General features: G+C 38.9%; 1 protein-coding gene across 5 annotated transcripts in view; it reads right to left on the bottom strand.

The window, feature by feature from the left end:
* Positions 1–3,616: 3,616 nt before the first annotated feature.
* Positions 3,617–13,150, bottom strand: part of LOC126942195 (zinc finger protein 43) — a 48,154-nt gene continuing 38,620 nt past the window's right edge. For all 5 annotated transcript variants that reach the window (XM_050769509.1, XM_050769510.1, XM_050769511.1 and 2 more), the window contains one exon: positions 3,617–12,087. In XM_050769509.1, coding sequence (XP_050625466.1) covers positions 9,899–12,087 — 2,189 coding nt within the window. In that variant the 3' untranslated portion in view covers positions 3,617–9,898. The remainder of the gene's footprint in view (positions 12,088–13,150) is intronic.

Here is a 13,150-nt window from a genome sequence, read left to right as displayed (position 1 = left end):
GAGATCACGCCACTGCACTCCAGCCTGGGAGACACAGCGAGACTCCGTCTCAAAAAAAAAAAAAAAAAAAAAAAAAAAAAAAAAAAAACTCTTACTTGATCTAAACAGTTGCTATCTTCTTTGTTTGTACATGTTTGCAATCTAAATTTGCATATCAATTGGACCCATACCTAGAACTTTGTAGGTGTTTCTAGCCAAATTCAGATTAAATTGACTAATAATGTCCTTCAAATTGTTGTACCTTGCTCCAATATTGAAGTATAACTTCTAGAAACAAATGAAAAACAAGTTGTTTTCAAATTATATGTTCTTAGTGTTACATTGTAACACAGTATGAAGCCTTGAAAATATCTGAAGAGAGAAAATGGAATCAGTAATGATCCAGCTGTGACCTCACTACTTAGTAATTGTGCTTTTAGCCAACTCATTTACTTATCTCTTAACTGAGCACATTTCTGGCAAGGTAGTACTAATCACTGATCAAAACTATCTTAAAAAATTTCAGAAATATCAGGGAATCCAGAGAAAATAGAGCAGGTGCTCCAAATAGTCACCATTAACATTTCGCTTTGGCCGGGCGCGGTGGCTCAAGCCTGTAATCCCAGCACTTTGGGAGGCCGAGACGGGCGGATCACGAGGTCAGGAGATCGAGACCATCCTGGCTAACACGGTGAAACCCCGTCTCTACTAAAAATACAAAAAAACTAGCCGGGCGAGGTGGCGGGCGTCTGTAGTCCCAGCTACTTGGAAGGCTGAGGCAGGAGAATGGCGTGAACCCGGGAGGTGGAGCTTGCAGTGAGCTGAGATCCGGCCACTGCACTCCAGCCTGGGTGACAGAGCAAGACTCCGTCTCAAAAAAAAAAAAAACAAAAAAAAAAAAACATTTCGCTTTGTTTCAGTATCTATTTACTATCGCTTAATTACATACAAAGAATACAAGAAAATTGCCCATTCCTCATTTTTAATGCTAACCCTAAAATAATAAGGCTTTTGCAGCTTGAAATCAACAGATTCTGACCAGGCACGGTGGCTAACATCTATAATCCTAGCATTTCGGGAGGCCGTGGCGGGTGGATCACGAGGTCAGGAGTTTGAGGCCAGCCTGGCCAATATGGTGAAACCCCATCTCTACTAAAAACACAAAAATTAACTGGGCATGGTGGCATGCACCTGTTCCCAGCTGCTTGGGAAGCTGAGGCAGGAGAATTGCTTGAACCCAGGAAGTGGAGGTTACAGTGAGCCGAGATCATGCAACAGCACTCCAGCCTGGGCAGCAGAGTGAGAATCTGTCTCAAAAAAAAGAAAAAAAAAGAAAAAAGAAAAAAGAAAGAAATTAACAGGTTCTCACTGGTCCTTCAACAGAAGGTTAAAGGATGATGGAGTCAGCAATGAAAAACACTCCAAATTTTCCACGGTAAACAAACCTGGCCTCAGTTCTTGCAGTTCCCAAATTCACGGTTCTTTTGGGATATGTTGATGCATGAGCTGCAAAAGATAAAACATTCCACCCCAGAATATTTTGTTTATAAAAATTTATTCACATCTAATAATTTTAGGAGATATAAACACAGCAATGTTGATGACCATTAATTGTTAATTCTTGGAGAAAAATTGACAATTATTTCTGAAAACATGAAAAGCTTCATATAATAATTAGACTCTTACATGTGAAATTCTATTTATTATGGAGAAGTTAATAACTAATACATTACCAGCAATAAAATATAAATCATTTCTCACTGTGTTACCAATGGCAGTCCGCACAGGTTGGCAGTGTTTCTGGTTTTTGTCTTCTCAAAAGAAAGTATCTAGCCAAGAGACAAAAAGCAAATTTGAAGCAAAAGTTGGACTTTATTGAAAGAAAGCAAAGTACCTTTGGAAAGGGACCAAACGGGTGACTTAGAGATCAAGTGCCCTACCTGGCCCTTGGCTCCAGGTTCTTACACATTCACCTATTTTCTAGTTTTATGGACTCCTCCCCAGGTCCCTTTGGGCATGATTAATACCTCACTGTTACTCGTGTGGTACTTGCCAGCAGTAGGGAAGTCGTCTGCATGCTTCATGAGTGTTCTGAGGTTCTATGCTTTCTCTATTGGAGATATTTTTCTTTACCAGTTGAGCACCTCCAGAGAAAGGCATATATCGGTTAAACTCCACTATTTTGCCTCTCACTGTCCATGCTTGGATGGTCTTGCCAAATTTGTGAGATTTTATTAAGTCGTTGCCCAAGAGCTCAAAATGTTTTCTATTTGTTAGGAGGGTGCCCCTACTTGTCACCAGCTGAGATCACTTATCAATCCTGAGATGACCACCAGATAATCACCTGACATTCCTGGGGCACATTCCCAGAGCCTCTACCCTACCCCACTCATCACTATCTGACTACCTGCTCTACCTGCTCTGGGTAATCAGGATATTCTATTGCCTGCGAAACTTTTGGTATCAAACTTTTACCAATCAATATATGCAGCCCATCAACTTTCTTCACTTTAATTGTAATATGAGCTTGATTTTCTTTTGTTGATACAGTAGTTTTTATTTTATACTTAAATAACTCATTTAGTAATTTTGAAAGCATTCTAATTAAAGTAAAATTTATATGGCTGCCACCTAATAGGTTTGTAGATGATAGCTAAAAGTCTGGCATGTGAAAAGGAGAAAAAAAAGTAGCAGGAGGGAATTTTTATCTTTCTAAATGATTACATGTGCCTCCTAAAAGGTGTTTACCTACAAATTATAGGTGGTGGCAGCAGTAGTGGACAAAGGTGTGGTGTGCAGCCCTCGATCATTTCAGTGCTGCTCCTGCTGAGCCCATGACAACCCAGCCTTGTGTGCAGCCCTCGCCCTGCACCATGACATCACATCCCCCCTGCTGGCACGGGCACATGCACCTCAGGCAGACCTCACGTGCCAGGCCTGAGCTGGCCTCGCCTGCTGCTGCTACTGCTGCTGCTTGAGCTGTTGGCCTCAGGAGCGCAGGAAACATGGGGTCACTCGGGAACTGAGAACAGCCACACTAGCATAGTCAACACCTTTTGCTGGAGCATCCATAGCCTGTTGTGAAAAGGTAGTATCTGCTGCTCAAAAGATCTTGACCTGGCTCATGAAGAGGTTTGTGTTGGGAGTAGATGTGTTTCTACAGACATTGTGGAGCGTCTAGGAAGAGCTTTTGGATGTTCTTGGACTTCATCTCCAACGTGTCCCAGCATTTCAACCCAGCCTCGGTGGCCAGCAGCCTAGCCTAGGCCCTTCTTTTAGAGGGTGTCATCTGCTTGGCCTACTGGTTCTAGTTTCTGACCCTGGACTTAATCTTCACAGCACCGCATCTGTTGTTAAGCACTTCTTCCGGATCGTGTGGACCATCCTGTTCTCCAGGTGCTGCAAGCACATTCTGCACAAGCATAAGGGTGAGGAATGAAGTGCGCCCTGTGCTTTGCAGTAAAGTCTACCTTATGTCCTGGCCCATGGGCTTTCACAGGCATGGCAGGTCCACTGTAAATAAGAAGTTGGAGCACCTGAGAACAAGGTCAGACTTTTCAACATTTGCCTCAACAGGGGGCTAAAAATTCTCCACTGCTCCAAAGAAGAGTAAAGGTTAGCCAACCATAAGTGCTAGTTTCTTTTTTCTTTCTTTTTTTTGAGATGGAGTCTCACTCTGTCACCAAGGCTGGAGTGCAGTGGCGCAATCTCAGCCACTGCAATCTCCACCTCCTGGGTTCAAGGGATTCTCCTGCCTCAGCCTCCTGAGTAACTGGGATTACAGGCACATGCCACCACGCCCAGCTAGTTTTTGTATTTTCAGTAGAGGCAGGGTTTCACTATGTTGGTCAGGTTGGTCTCAAACTCCTGACTTCAAGTTATCTGCCTGCCTTGGCCTCCCAAAGTGCTGTTACAGATATGAGCCACCACGCCTGGCCCATCAGTGCCAATTTCTACCAGTGCACTGTCTCAAAAACAACAAAATGGAGGGAAAAGAACAAACACCAGACCCCAAACAGACAAACAAAAAATGGCTGAGCAAGTAGGGAAAAATTGCAAAAAAAAAAAAATTTTTTTTGAGACTGAGTCTCACTCTGTCACCAGTCTGGAGTGCAGTGAGGCGATCTCTGCTCACTGCAACATCAGCCTCCAGGGTTCAAGCGATTCTCCTCCCTGAGCCTCCAGAGCAGCTGAGACTACAGGTGTGCACCACCACACCCAGCTAATTTTTATATTTTTAGTAGAGACGGGGTTTCACCATGTTGGCCAAGATGGTCTCGATCTCTTGACCTCATGATCCGCCAGCCTCAACTTCCCAAAGTGCTGGGATTACCGGCGTGAGCCACCACACCCAACCGCAAAGATATTTTTATCCTTCCATTAGTTCTTGGCACAGCTCTTCTTATTCCCAGAAGAATAAAAACAGCATTTGTGTAGATCTACACATGAAGTGTCATTAGTAGAAAAGTGTTTTTAAACAATGTATATAACCACATTTATCTGTAAAAAGAAATTTGTGAGTAGAGAATAAAGTTAACTTTTCCTAGCATTTAAATATATTTTTGAAAGGGTAATTAATAAAGGCAGATTAAAGCTTTTAAAAACTTTACACTGAGGAAAGAATATGCTAATTTGACATTTTAGAAAAGTTTAAATGCAGGCCAGGCACGGAGGCTCACGCCTGTAATCTCAGCACTTTGGGAGGCTGAGGTGGGCGGATCACGAGGTCAAGAAATTGAGACCATCCTGGCCAACATGGTGAAACCCCGTCTCTACTAAAAATACAAAAAATTAGCTGAGTGTGGTGGCATGCGCCTGTAGTCCCAGCTGCCCAGGAGGCTGAGGCAGAAGAATCGCTTGAACCTGGGAGGCAGAGGTTGCAGTGAACCTAGATCGTGCCACTGCATTCCAGCCTGGCGACAAAGCAAGACTCTATCTCAGAAAAATATGTCTAAATGCAAGTGTTTGTTTTTGCAGTTTAGTGTTTGTTGGGTAAGATCTGCGCAAATTATATTGACTTAGTTCATGAATGTTGTCACTTCTAAATGTGGACGGCTGGGCTGGAGGATTAAACTCAATCTCTTTTGAATTCTGGTGACCCTCTGCCAACCCTCCATCAGATTTCTAAATGAAATAATTATTTTTAGAAGACTTAAGGTTTTTTTTCCCCTCTGTAGTTTGATGTATTTTAACGTCAGTGTTTTGACGTTGGAAAAAGAACGGAAGAGCAAAAAAAAAAAAAAAAAAAAAAAAAAAAAAAAAAAAAGCCTTTGGGGTTTGATGCCAAGAGCCATCTTGGTAAGCACTGAAGATCATTCAAGATTCAATATAATGTGCAAATTTTACTGCTAGCCAGCTAGGCATATATACAAAAGCTATACACTTGAAGATTTTTGGTTTCATTTTGGTTTTGGTTAATGTGGGACCTTAGAAGGAAAACAAACAGTAGTAGCTAATAACATTCTCAAATCTATTGCTGCTTAGAAAGCATTCTCAGGAACAGTAAGCTGCAATAGACAAGCCTTGGTGAAAATCTGAATTAGCTGGTTTTCTTTGAAATACTTACAGTAGTGCTTTTTCTGAGGTCTATTCTGCTCTCATTTTAGGTGGCCTCTATTGGCAAAGACTGAGACATACATAGTGGACAGCTGTGAGGACCCTGGGCAAGGGAGATTCAAAAGACATGGGTCAGGGACTGGTGGAAACACTAGTCTGCTAGAACTCATTAGGAAGTGAAGCCTAGCATTTGGATAATGCACCTTTGAAGGTATCTGGTGATCATAAATGTCTCCATGGCCCTTCTCAGCCCACCAGTGTGCCCTAGCGGCCACTCACACAGCCCTGCATGCAGGTTTGTAGGCAGACCTGCCAGATCTGCTAGAATCAAGACCTTATAGTACAGGTCTCACTTCGAAGAAAAAAGCTGTCTACCCACTCTTGTGAAAAGATTGTGAAATTTAATTTTGAATTGCAAGTATTTGGGAAACAGGTGTAGATTTCTTTGAGGATGCTTACAAAACCAGTTTTTTGTTTTGAGACGGAGTCTCACTCTGTGGAATGCAATGGCATGATCTCGGCTCACTGCAACTTCTGCCTCCCAGGTTCAAGCGATTCTCCTGCTTCAGCCTCCCGAGTAGCTGGGATTACGGACACATACCACCACGATCAGCTAATTTTTGTATTTTTACTAAAGACGGGGAAAATGTCCCCTCCACATGAATAATCAATATTATTTCTTCATCACTGGTATTTTCTATCTCTGACTTGAAGTTACAAACTAACTCCAGCAAAAATATTTTTGGCTTATTATGGACAGTCTGTTACACAGCAAGCACTGTCATGCTTGTTTGCTACATTTATGTATAGAAACATCCTCAAAAGGCCAGGTGCAGTGGCTCACGCCTGTAATCCTAACACTTTGAGAGGCTGAGGCGGGCACATCACACGTCAGGAGATGGAGACCATCCTAATACAGTGAAACCTTTTCTCTACTAAAAATACAAAAAGGAAAATTAACTGGGCGTGATGGTGTGTGCCTATAGTCCCAGCTACTCAGGAGGCTGAGGCAGGAGAACTGCTTGAACCTGGGAGGTGGAGGTTGCAGTGAGCCAAGATCACGCCGCTGCACTCCAGCCTGGGCGACAGAGCGAGATTCTGTTTCAAAACAAAACAGAACAAAAAAACTTCAGAACATATAAAGCCTCCCTAGTATTTACCTATTATTAGCTCAATAAATTTACGTATGTCAATTATAGAAAGTGAAATGAATAACTAAAGTAGGTTTATATAGAAGTCTCCAATTAAATAAACAAAATCGAATGTCCTAACTAAATATAACTTAAAACACTAATTGTGGAATTCCACCTAAAAATTTTGTGTGCATAACTAAATTTCATAAAAATCATTCTTATAATCCCTGGTGAGCTTACATAATGAATACCTCATAAACTATAAAAGAAAAAATAATAAAAAAGAAAGTTATAGGTTTAGCATGAGTACCAAGCAAGTTAAAAAAAAAAAGTTTGCATGGGGAGATTCTGAACCATAAGCCATAAAATCCTACAGTAATGAATTCAATAGAAAGCAGACAGTATAGATTGCCTTTCAGCATTTTTGAGGTTTTTAGTTTTCTAGTAAATTAGTCACGTTATTAAAATTACTTGTCTTGCTTCAATATTGATTTTTTTCTTCCTAAAATAGGTACAAACTCATACTCACAAGAACAGTTACTTACTCCATAATTTTTTTACACCTAAGGTTTATCTTTAGAGTGATGTATGTATATATTTAACTCTACGTAGGCCAAAACTAAAACTCTGTGTTTCAGGCAGAGCAGCCACATATTCAAGGAAAAATATATAACAATGTTTATTCATGACTCAGAAATGTATGGATTTTATTTACACTCTATATAATTTTTATAATTAAAATGACCCTGTAGTCAATAACAATTTAATTGTACATTAAAATAATGAAAAGTGTAGAATTGGCTTGTAATGCAAATGATAAATGCTGAAGGTAATGGATACTTTATTTATCCTGATGTGACTAATACATATTATATGCCTGTATCAAAACATGTCATATACTGCATAAATATATACACATTTGGCTGGGCACAGTGGCTCATGCCTGTGGTCCCAGCACTCTGGGAGGGCGAGGCAGGCAGATCACGAGGTCAGAAGATCAAGACCATCCTGGTCAACATGGTGAAACCCCATCTCTACTAAAATACAAAAATTAGCCTGGTGTGGTGGTGGATGCCTGTAATCCCAACTATTTGGGAGGCAGAGGTAGGAGAATCACTTGAACCGGGGAAGTGGAGGTTGCAGTGAGCCAAGATCGTGCCACTGTACTCCAGCCTGGGTGACAGAGTGAGACTCTGTCTCCAAAAAAAAAACCAAAAAGCAACCAAACAAAAAAATTATGAATAGCACAAATAAGGTAATTAAAATCATACTATGTATCCACAGAAATTAAGAACAGTAAGTTTAAATAAGACAAGAATATTTAACCTATAGAAAAAATATTCTTTAACTTATTTGCAGTTGAAAGCCACTGATGGAGATTACTAGAAATGTTAGTCCATTATGTTACCAAATAGTATATTGTTACCATCTTTTACATACACCCTTGAGTAAGGTGGAATAGGTTAGAAGCATGTTTCATTGAATGCACAATGGTCTTAACACATTTTTTAAAAAGTTATGTTTACATGTAAAATGTTAAAAGATATACTTCATTACATAAAATTACAACAAAATGATTTACTACTAATTTAACCAATTTTAACTATAATAAAAAACTTTTCTCACTATAATGCAGAAGATTATTACTCTGAAAACCTACCTCCTACATCACTCCTTTATAAGTTAGCCACAAAGTGCCTCTCCAATTACTGAAAATGTAATTTCATTACTGAAATGTAATTTCAATCACATGCTTTCACATGTGAATATAGCAGGAATGAAAATTCATGAATCTTACATTCTTTTTTTGAGATGGAGTTTGACTTTTGTTGCCCAGGTTGAAGTGCAATGGTAGGTATGATTTCGGCTCACTGAGACCTCCACTTTCCAGGTTCAAGGGATTCTCCTGCTTCAGCCTTTGAATTAGCTGGGGTTATAGGTGCCTGGTAAATTTTTGTATTTTTAGTAGAGACAGGGTTTCACCATGTTGGTCAGGTTGGTCTCAAACTCCTGACCTCAGGTGATCCACCGGCCGCAGCCTCCCAAAGTGCTGGGATTACAGGTGTGAGCCACCATGCCTGGCTACATCTTATATTTTAGTATCCTTACTGTTCCATAAAAAAATGTTTTAAATAATGCCCACCTAATAAAAGAATCTCTCATATCTTTGATGCAGCAACAATTGGTCACATGCTTTCACATGTGAATATAGCAGGAATGAAAAAAGAGCACAGTTATTTGAGAGTTTAATTACGTCATTATTCACTAATTCAAAAATCAGTAATTTTCTCAAGATAAAAGTATACTTTAAATGTAGTTATAACTCTGAAAATTTTCTACTTTAATGTTATATACAATTTATCCACCAAGTATTATTTTGGGTTGTTTTCTGTACTTAGCACTGATTTAGTGTAACATCTGAAGTGTCCATGCCTTAGATATTTCCACTGTGAATTCTGAGATGTTTACACAAACTTAATTTAGGATTACATTTTTTTCATATTTACTGCATCTGCAAAAATATATTTTAGTATGAACCCTCTGGTGTTTTCTATGCTGTGGTTTTTGAAAAAATGTTTTTCCAAACTGATTACATTTGTAGGGTTTCTCTGCAATATAAATTCCCTGGTGTTGAACAAACTTTGTACTATCAACCAAGTACTATAGACCCTCATGTTTTATAAGCTGTAGTTTTTCAAAACTGTTTTTACAAATTTATTACATTTTCCAGGTTTTTCCAATATAAATTTTCTGATGTTGAACAATATTTGAGCAACTGCTTCAGGGTTTTCTTTAGTACAAAATGTGTACAATAAGATCTGTGATACACGTAATGGTATACTACAACCCTCTTTGTATTTGTAATGTTTGTCTTCAGAATGAATTCTCTTCTTCACTTTAAAGGCTTATATTTTCTGAAAGATCTTTTGACACTACTTGCATCTATAATGGTTTTATTAAGTACCGACTCTCTGATGTTGAGTAAGATATGAGCAGATATTAATGGCTTTTCCACATTCTTTGTGTATACACCTTTTCCCAAGTAAAAATTATTTCCTGTGCAATAAGGTATGAGCATTAATTAAAAGTTCTGCCACATTCTTCATACTTGTAGAAGTTTACTCCAATATAAATTATCTTACCTACAATCAAGTGTGACAACCATGTAGAGGCTTTGTCACATTCTTTACATTTCTAGAATTTCTCACCAGTATAATTAATTTTATGTTTTAAAAAGTTTGAGGTGTTGTCAAAATCACTGTCACATCTTCAGGTTTGTAGAGTTTCTCTCCAGTATGAATTTTGTTATGTGTAGTAAGGTTTGAATATTGGTTGAAAGCTTTGCCACATTCTTTACATTTGTAGGGTTGTTCTTTAGTATGAATTCTCTTGTGTGTATTAAGGTGTGAGGAATAGTTAAATGCTTTGCCACATTCTTCACATTTGTAGGGTTGCTTTCCAGTATGAATTTTCTTATGTTCAATAAGGTTTGAGGATCGGTTAAAAGCTTTGCCACACTTTTCACATTTGTAGGGTTTCTCTCCAGTATGAATAATCTTATGTGTAGAAAGGGTTGAAGACAGTTTAAAAGCTTTGCCACATTCTTCACATTTGTAGGGTTTCTCTCCAGTATGAATTATCTTATGTTTAGTAAGGGTTGAAGACCACTTAAAGGCTTTGCCACATTTTTCACATTTGTAGGGTTTCTCCTCAGTGTGAATTATCTTATGTTTAGTAAGAGTTGAGAACTGGTTAAAAGCTTTACCACATTCTTCACATTTGTAGGGTTTTCCTCCGGTATGAATTTTTTTATGTGTAGTAAGGTTTGAAGATTGGGTAAAAGCTTTACCACATTCTTCGCATTTGTAGAATTTCTCTCCAGTATGAATTTTCTTATGTGTAGTAAGGTTTGAGGATTGGGTAAAAGCTTTGCCACATTCTTCACACTTGTAGGGTTTCTCTCCAGTATGAATCCTCTTATGTTTGGTAAGGATTGAGAAATGGTTAAAAGCTTTGCCACATTCTTCACATTTGTAGGGTTTCTCTCCACTATGAGTTATCTTATGTTCAGTAAGCTTTGAGGACCACTTAAAAGCTTTGCCACATTCTTCACATTTGTAGGGTTTCTTTTCAATGTGAATTTTCCTATGTTTACTAAGGTTTGAGGACCGGCTAAAAGCTTTGCCACATTCTTCACATTTGTAGGGTTTCTCTGCAGTATGAATTCTCTTATGTGTAGTAAGGTTTGAGAACTGGTTAAAGGCTTTGCCACATACTTCACATTTGTAGGGTTTCTCTCCAGTATGAATTCTGTTATGTTTAGTAAGGGTTGAGGGCCAGTTAAAGGCTTTCCCACATTCTTCACATTTGTAGGGTTTCTCTCCTGTATGAGTTAACTTATGTTCAGTAAGCTTTGAGGACCACTTAAAAGCTTTGCCACATTCTTCACATTTGTAGGGTTTCTTTTCAGTATGAATTTTCTTATGTTTAGTAAGGTTTGAGGAGCGGCTAAAAGCTTCACCACATTCTGTACATTTGTAGAATTTCTCTGCAGTATGGATTCTCTTATGTGTAGTAAGGTTTGAGAACTGGTTAAAGGCTTTGCCACATTCTTCACATGTGTAGGGTTTCTCTCCAGTATGAATTCTCTTATGTTTAATAAGAGTTGAGGGCCAATTAAAGGCTTTCCCACATTCTTCACATTTGTAAAGTCTCTCCCTAGAATGAATTTTCTTATGTTCACTAAGGTTTGAGGATTGGTTAAAAGCTTTGGCACATTCTTTACATTTGTAGAACTTCTTTCCAGTGCGAATTATCTTATGAGTAGTAAGGATTGAGGACTTGTTAAAAGCTTTGCCACATTCTTCACATTTGTAGAGTTTGTATCTAGTATAAATTTTTTTATGCGTAGTAAGGTGTGAGGACCAGTTAAAGACTTTGCCACATTCTTCACATGTATAGGGTTTCTCCCCAGTATTAATTCTCTTACATTTAGTGATGATTGAAGGCCAGTTAAAAGCTTTTCCATATTTTTCACATTTGCAGAAATTCACTCTGGTATGAATTATTTTATGTTGAGTTAGCTGTGAAAGCATGCAAAATGATTTGTCACATTCTTTGCATTTGAAAAGTTTTCTTTCAGTATGGCTTATCTTATGTCTGTTTGAATTTGAAAATTCATGAAAGGTTTTCACACCTTTGTCAAATAGAAATATGTTGCTCTGGGTAGCTGGCAAACATTGGTTAAATCCATTATAACCTCCTCTGCGCACCTTACACTCATCCACACTTTTACAGTCTTTTTTTAAATGTACATTTTTATGTCCACAGTTTTTATATCTTCTCAGTGTCACTTTTTGGAAAGGATGTTTTATATGCTGCCCTGGCCAAAAGTCTTGGGCAACATGAGAACACATAACTGAAAAAAATAAAAATAACAAATTATTCCACTTGCTAGACTCAGAGATAAATATACTTTACCTAACATATAAAATCACACAAGTTATAAGAGCAAGATGTCATAGAAAAATGCCACAGGCCCTAATTTATTTATAGACATACAAATGTAACAAAAACATACTGATCAAAATGCATCAGCGAAAAATTTATAAATAAGTGTGTGCAGTGCCCCAGGTGAGCCCAATGCAAAGAGCCACAAAGAAGGAAAAGATAATGGTTACATTTACCCAACACAGTTTTTTCTGCTTTCCAACATAACACAGTGCCTTTAGAAGTAAATTGCCAACTCCAATTATTTTGCATATAGGGGAATACCTGAGAGTGGATAATTTATAAAGAAAAAAGGCTTATTTTGCTCACAATTTGGCAGACTGTACTACAAAGAAGTGTGTACCAGCATCTGTTTCTGGTGAGGGTCTCAGGAAGCTTACTGTTATGGTGGAAGGCAAAGAGTAACTGGAAATATCACATGGTAACAGATAGAGAAGGTATGAGGTGAAAGAGCCAGGTTCTTTCAATGAACCAGCTCTCTCTTGAATTAACAGAGTGTAAACTTTCTTATTACCAAGACGATGGTGTCAAGTCATTCATGAGGAATTCACCTCCATGACAAAAATACCTCTTTCCAGGTCCCACATCCAACACTGAAGATTACATTGCAGCATGAGGTTTGGAAACATGGACATCCAAACCATATCACAGACAAAGTAAACTTAACAGACTCATATAAACCTTTCCAGTAAAAAGCAAGAGAACGGCCAGGCGCGGTGGCTCAAGCCTGTAATCCCAGCACTTTGGGAGGCCGAGACGGGCGGATCACTAGGTCAGGAGATCAAGACCATCCTGGCTAACACGGTGAAACCCCGTCTCTACTAAAAAATACAAAAAACTAGCCGGGCGTGGTGGCGGGCGCCTGTAGTCCCAGCTACTCGGGAGGCTGAGGCAGGAGAATGGCGTGAACCCGGGAGGCGGAGCTTGCAGTGAGCTGAGATCCGGCCACTGCACTCCAGCCTGGGCGACAG

The sequence above is a fragment of the Macaca thibetana genome, chromosome 19 (assembly GCF_024542745.1).
Source record: "Macaca thibetana thibetana isolate TM-01 chromosome 19, ASM2454274v1, whole genome shotgun sequence".
NCBI classification, from domain to species: Eukaryota; Metazoa; Chordata; class Mammalia; order Primates; family Cercopithecidae; genus Macaca; species Macaca thibetana.
The sequence above is the reverse complement of the archived record's forward strand: the minus strand, read 5'-3'. Positions and strand labels throughout refer to the sequence as shown.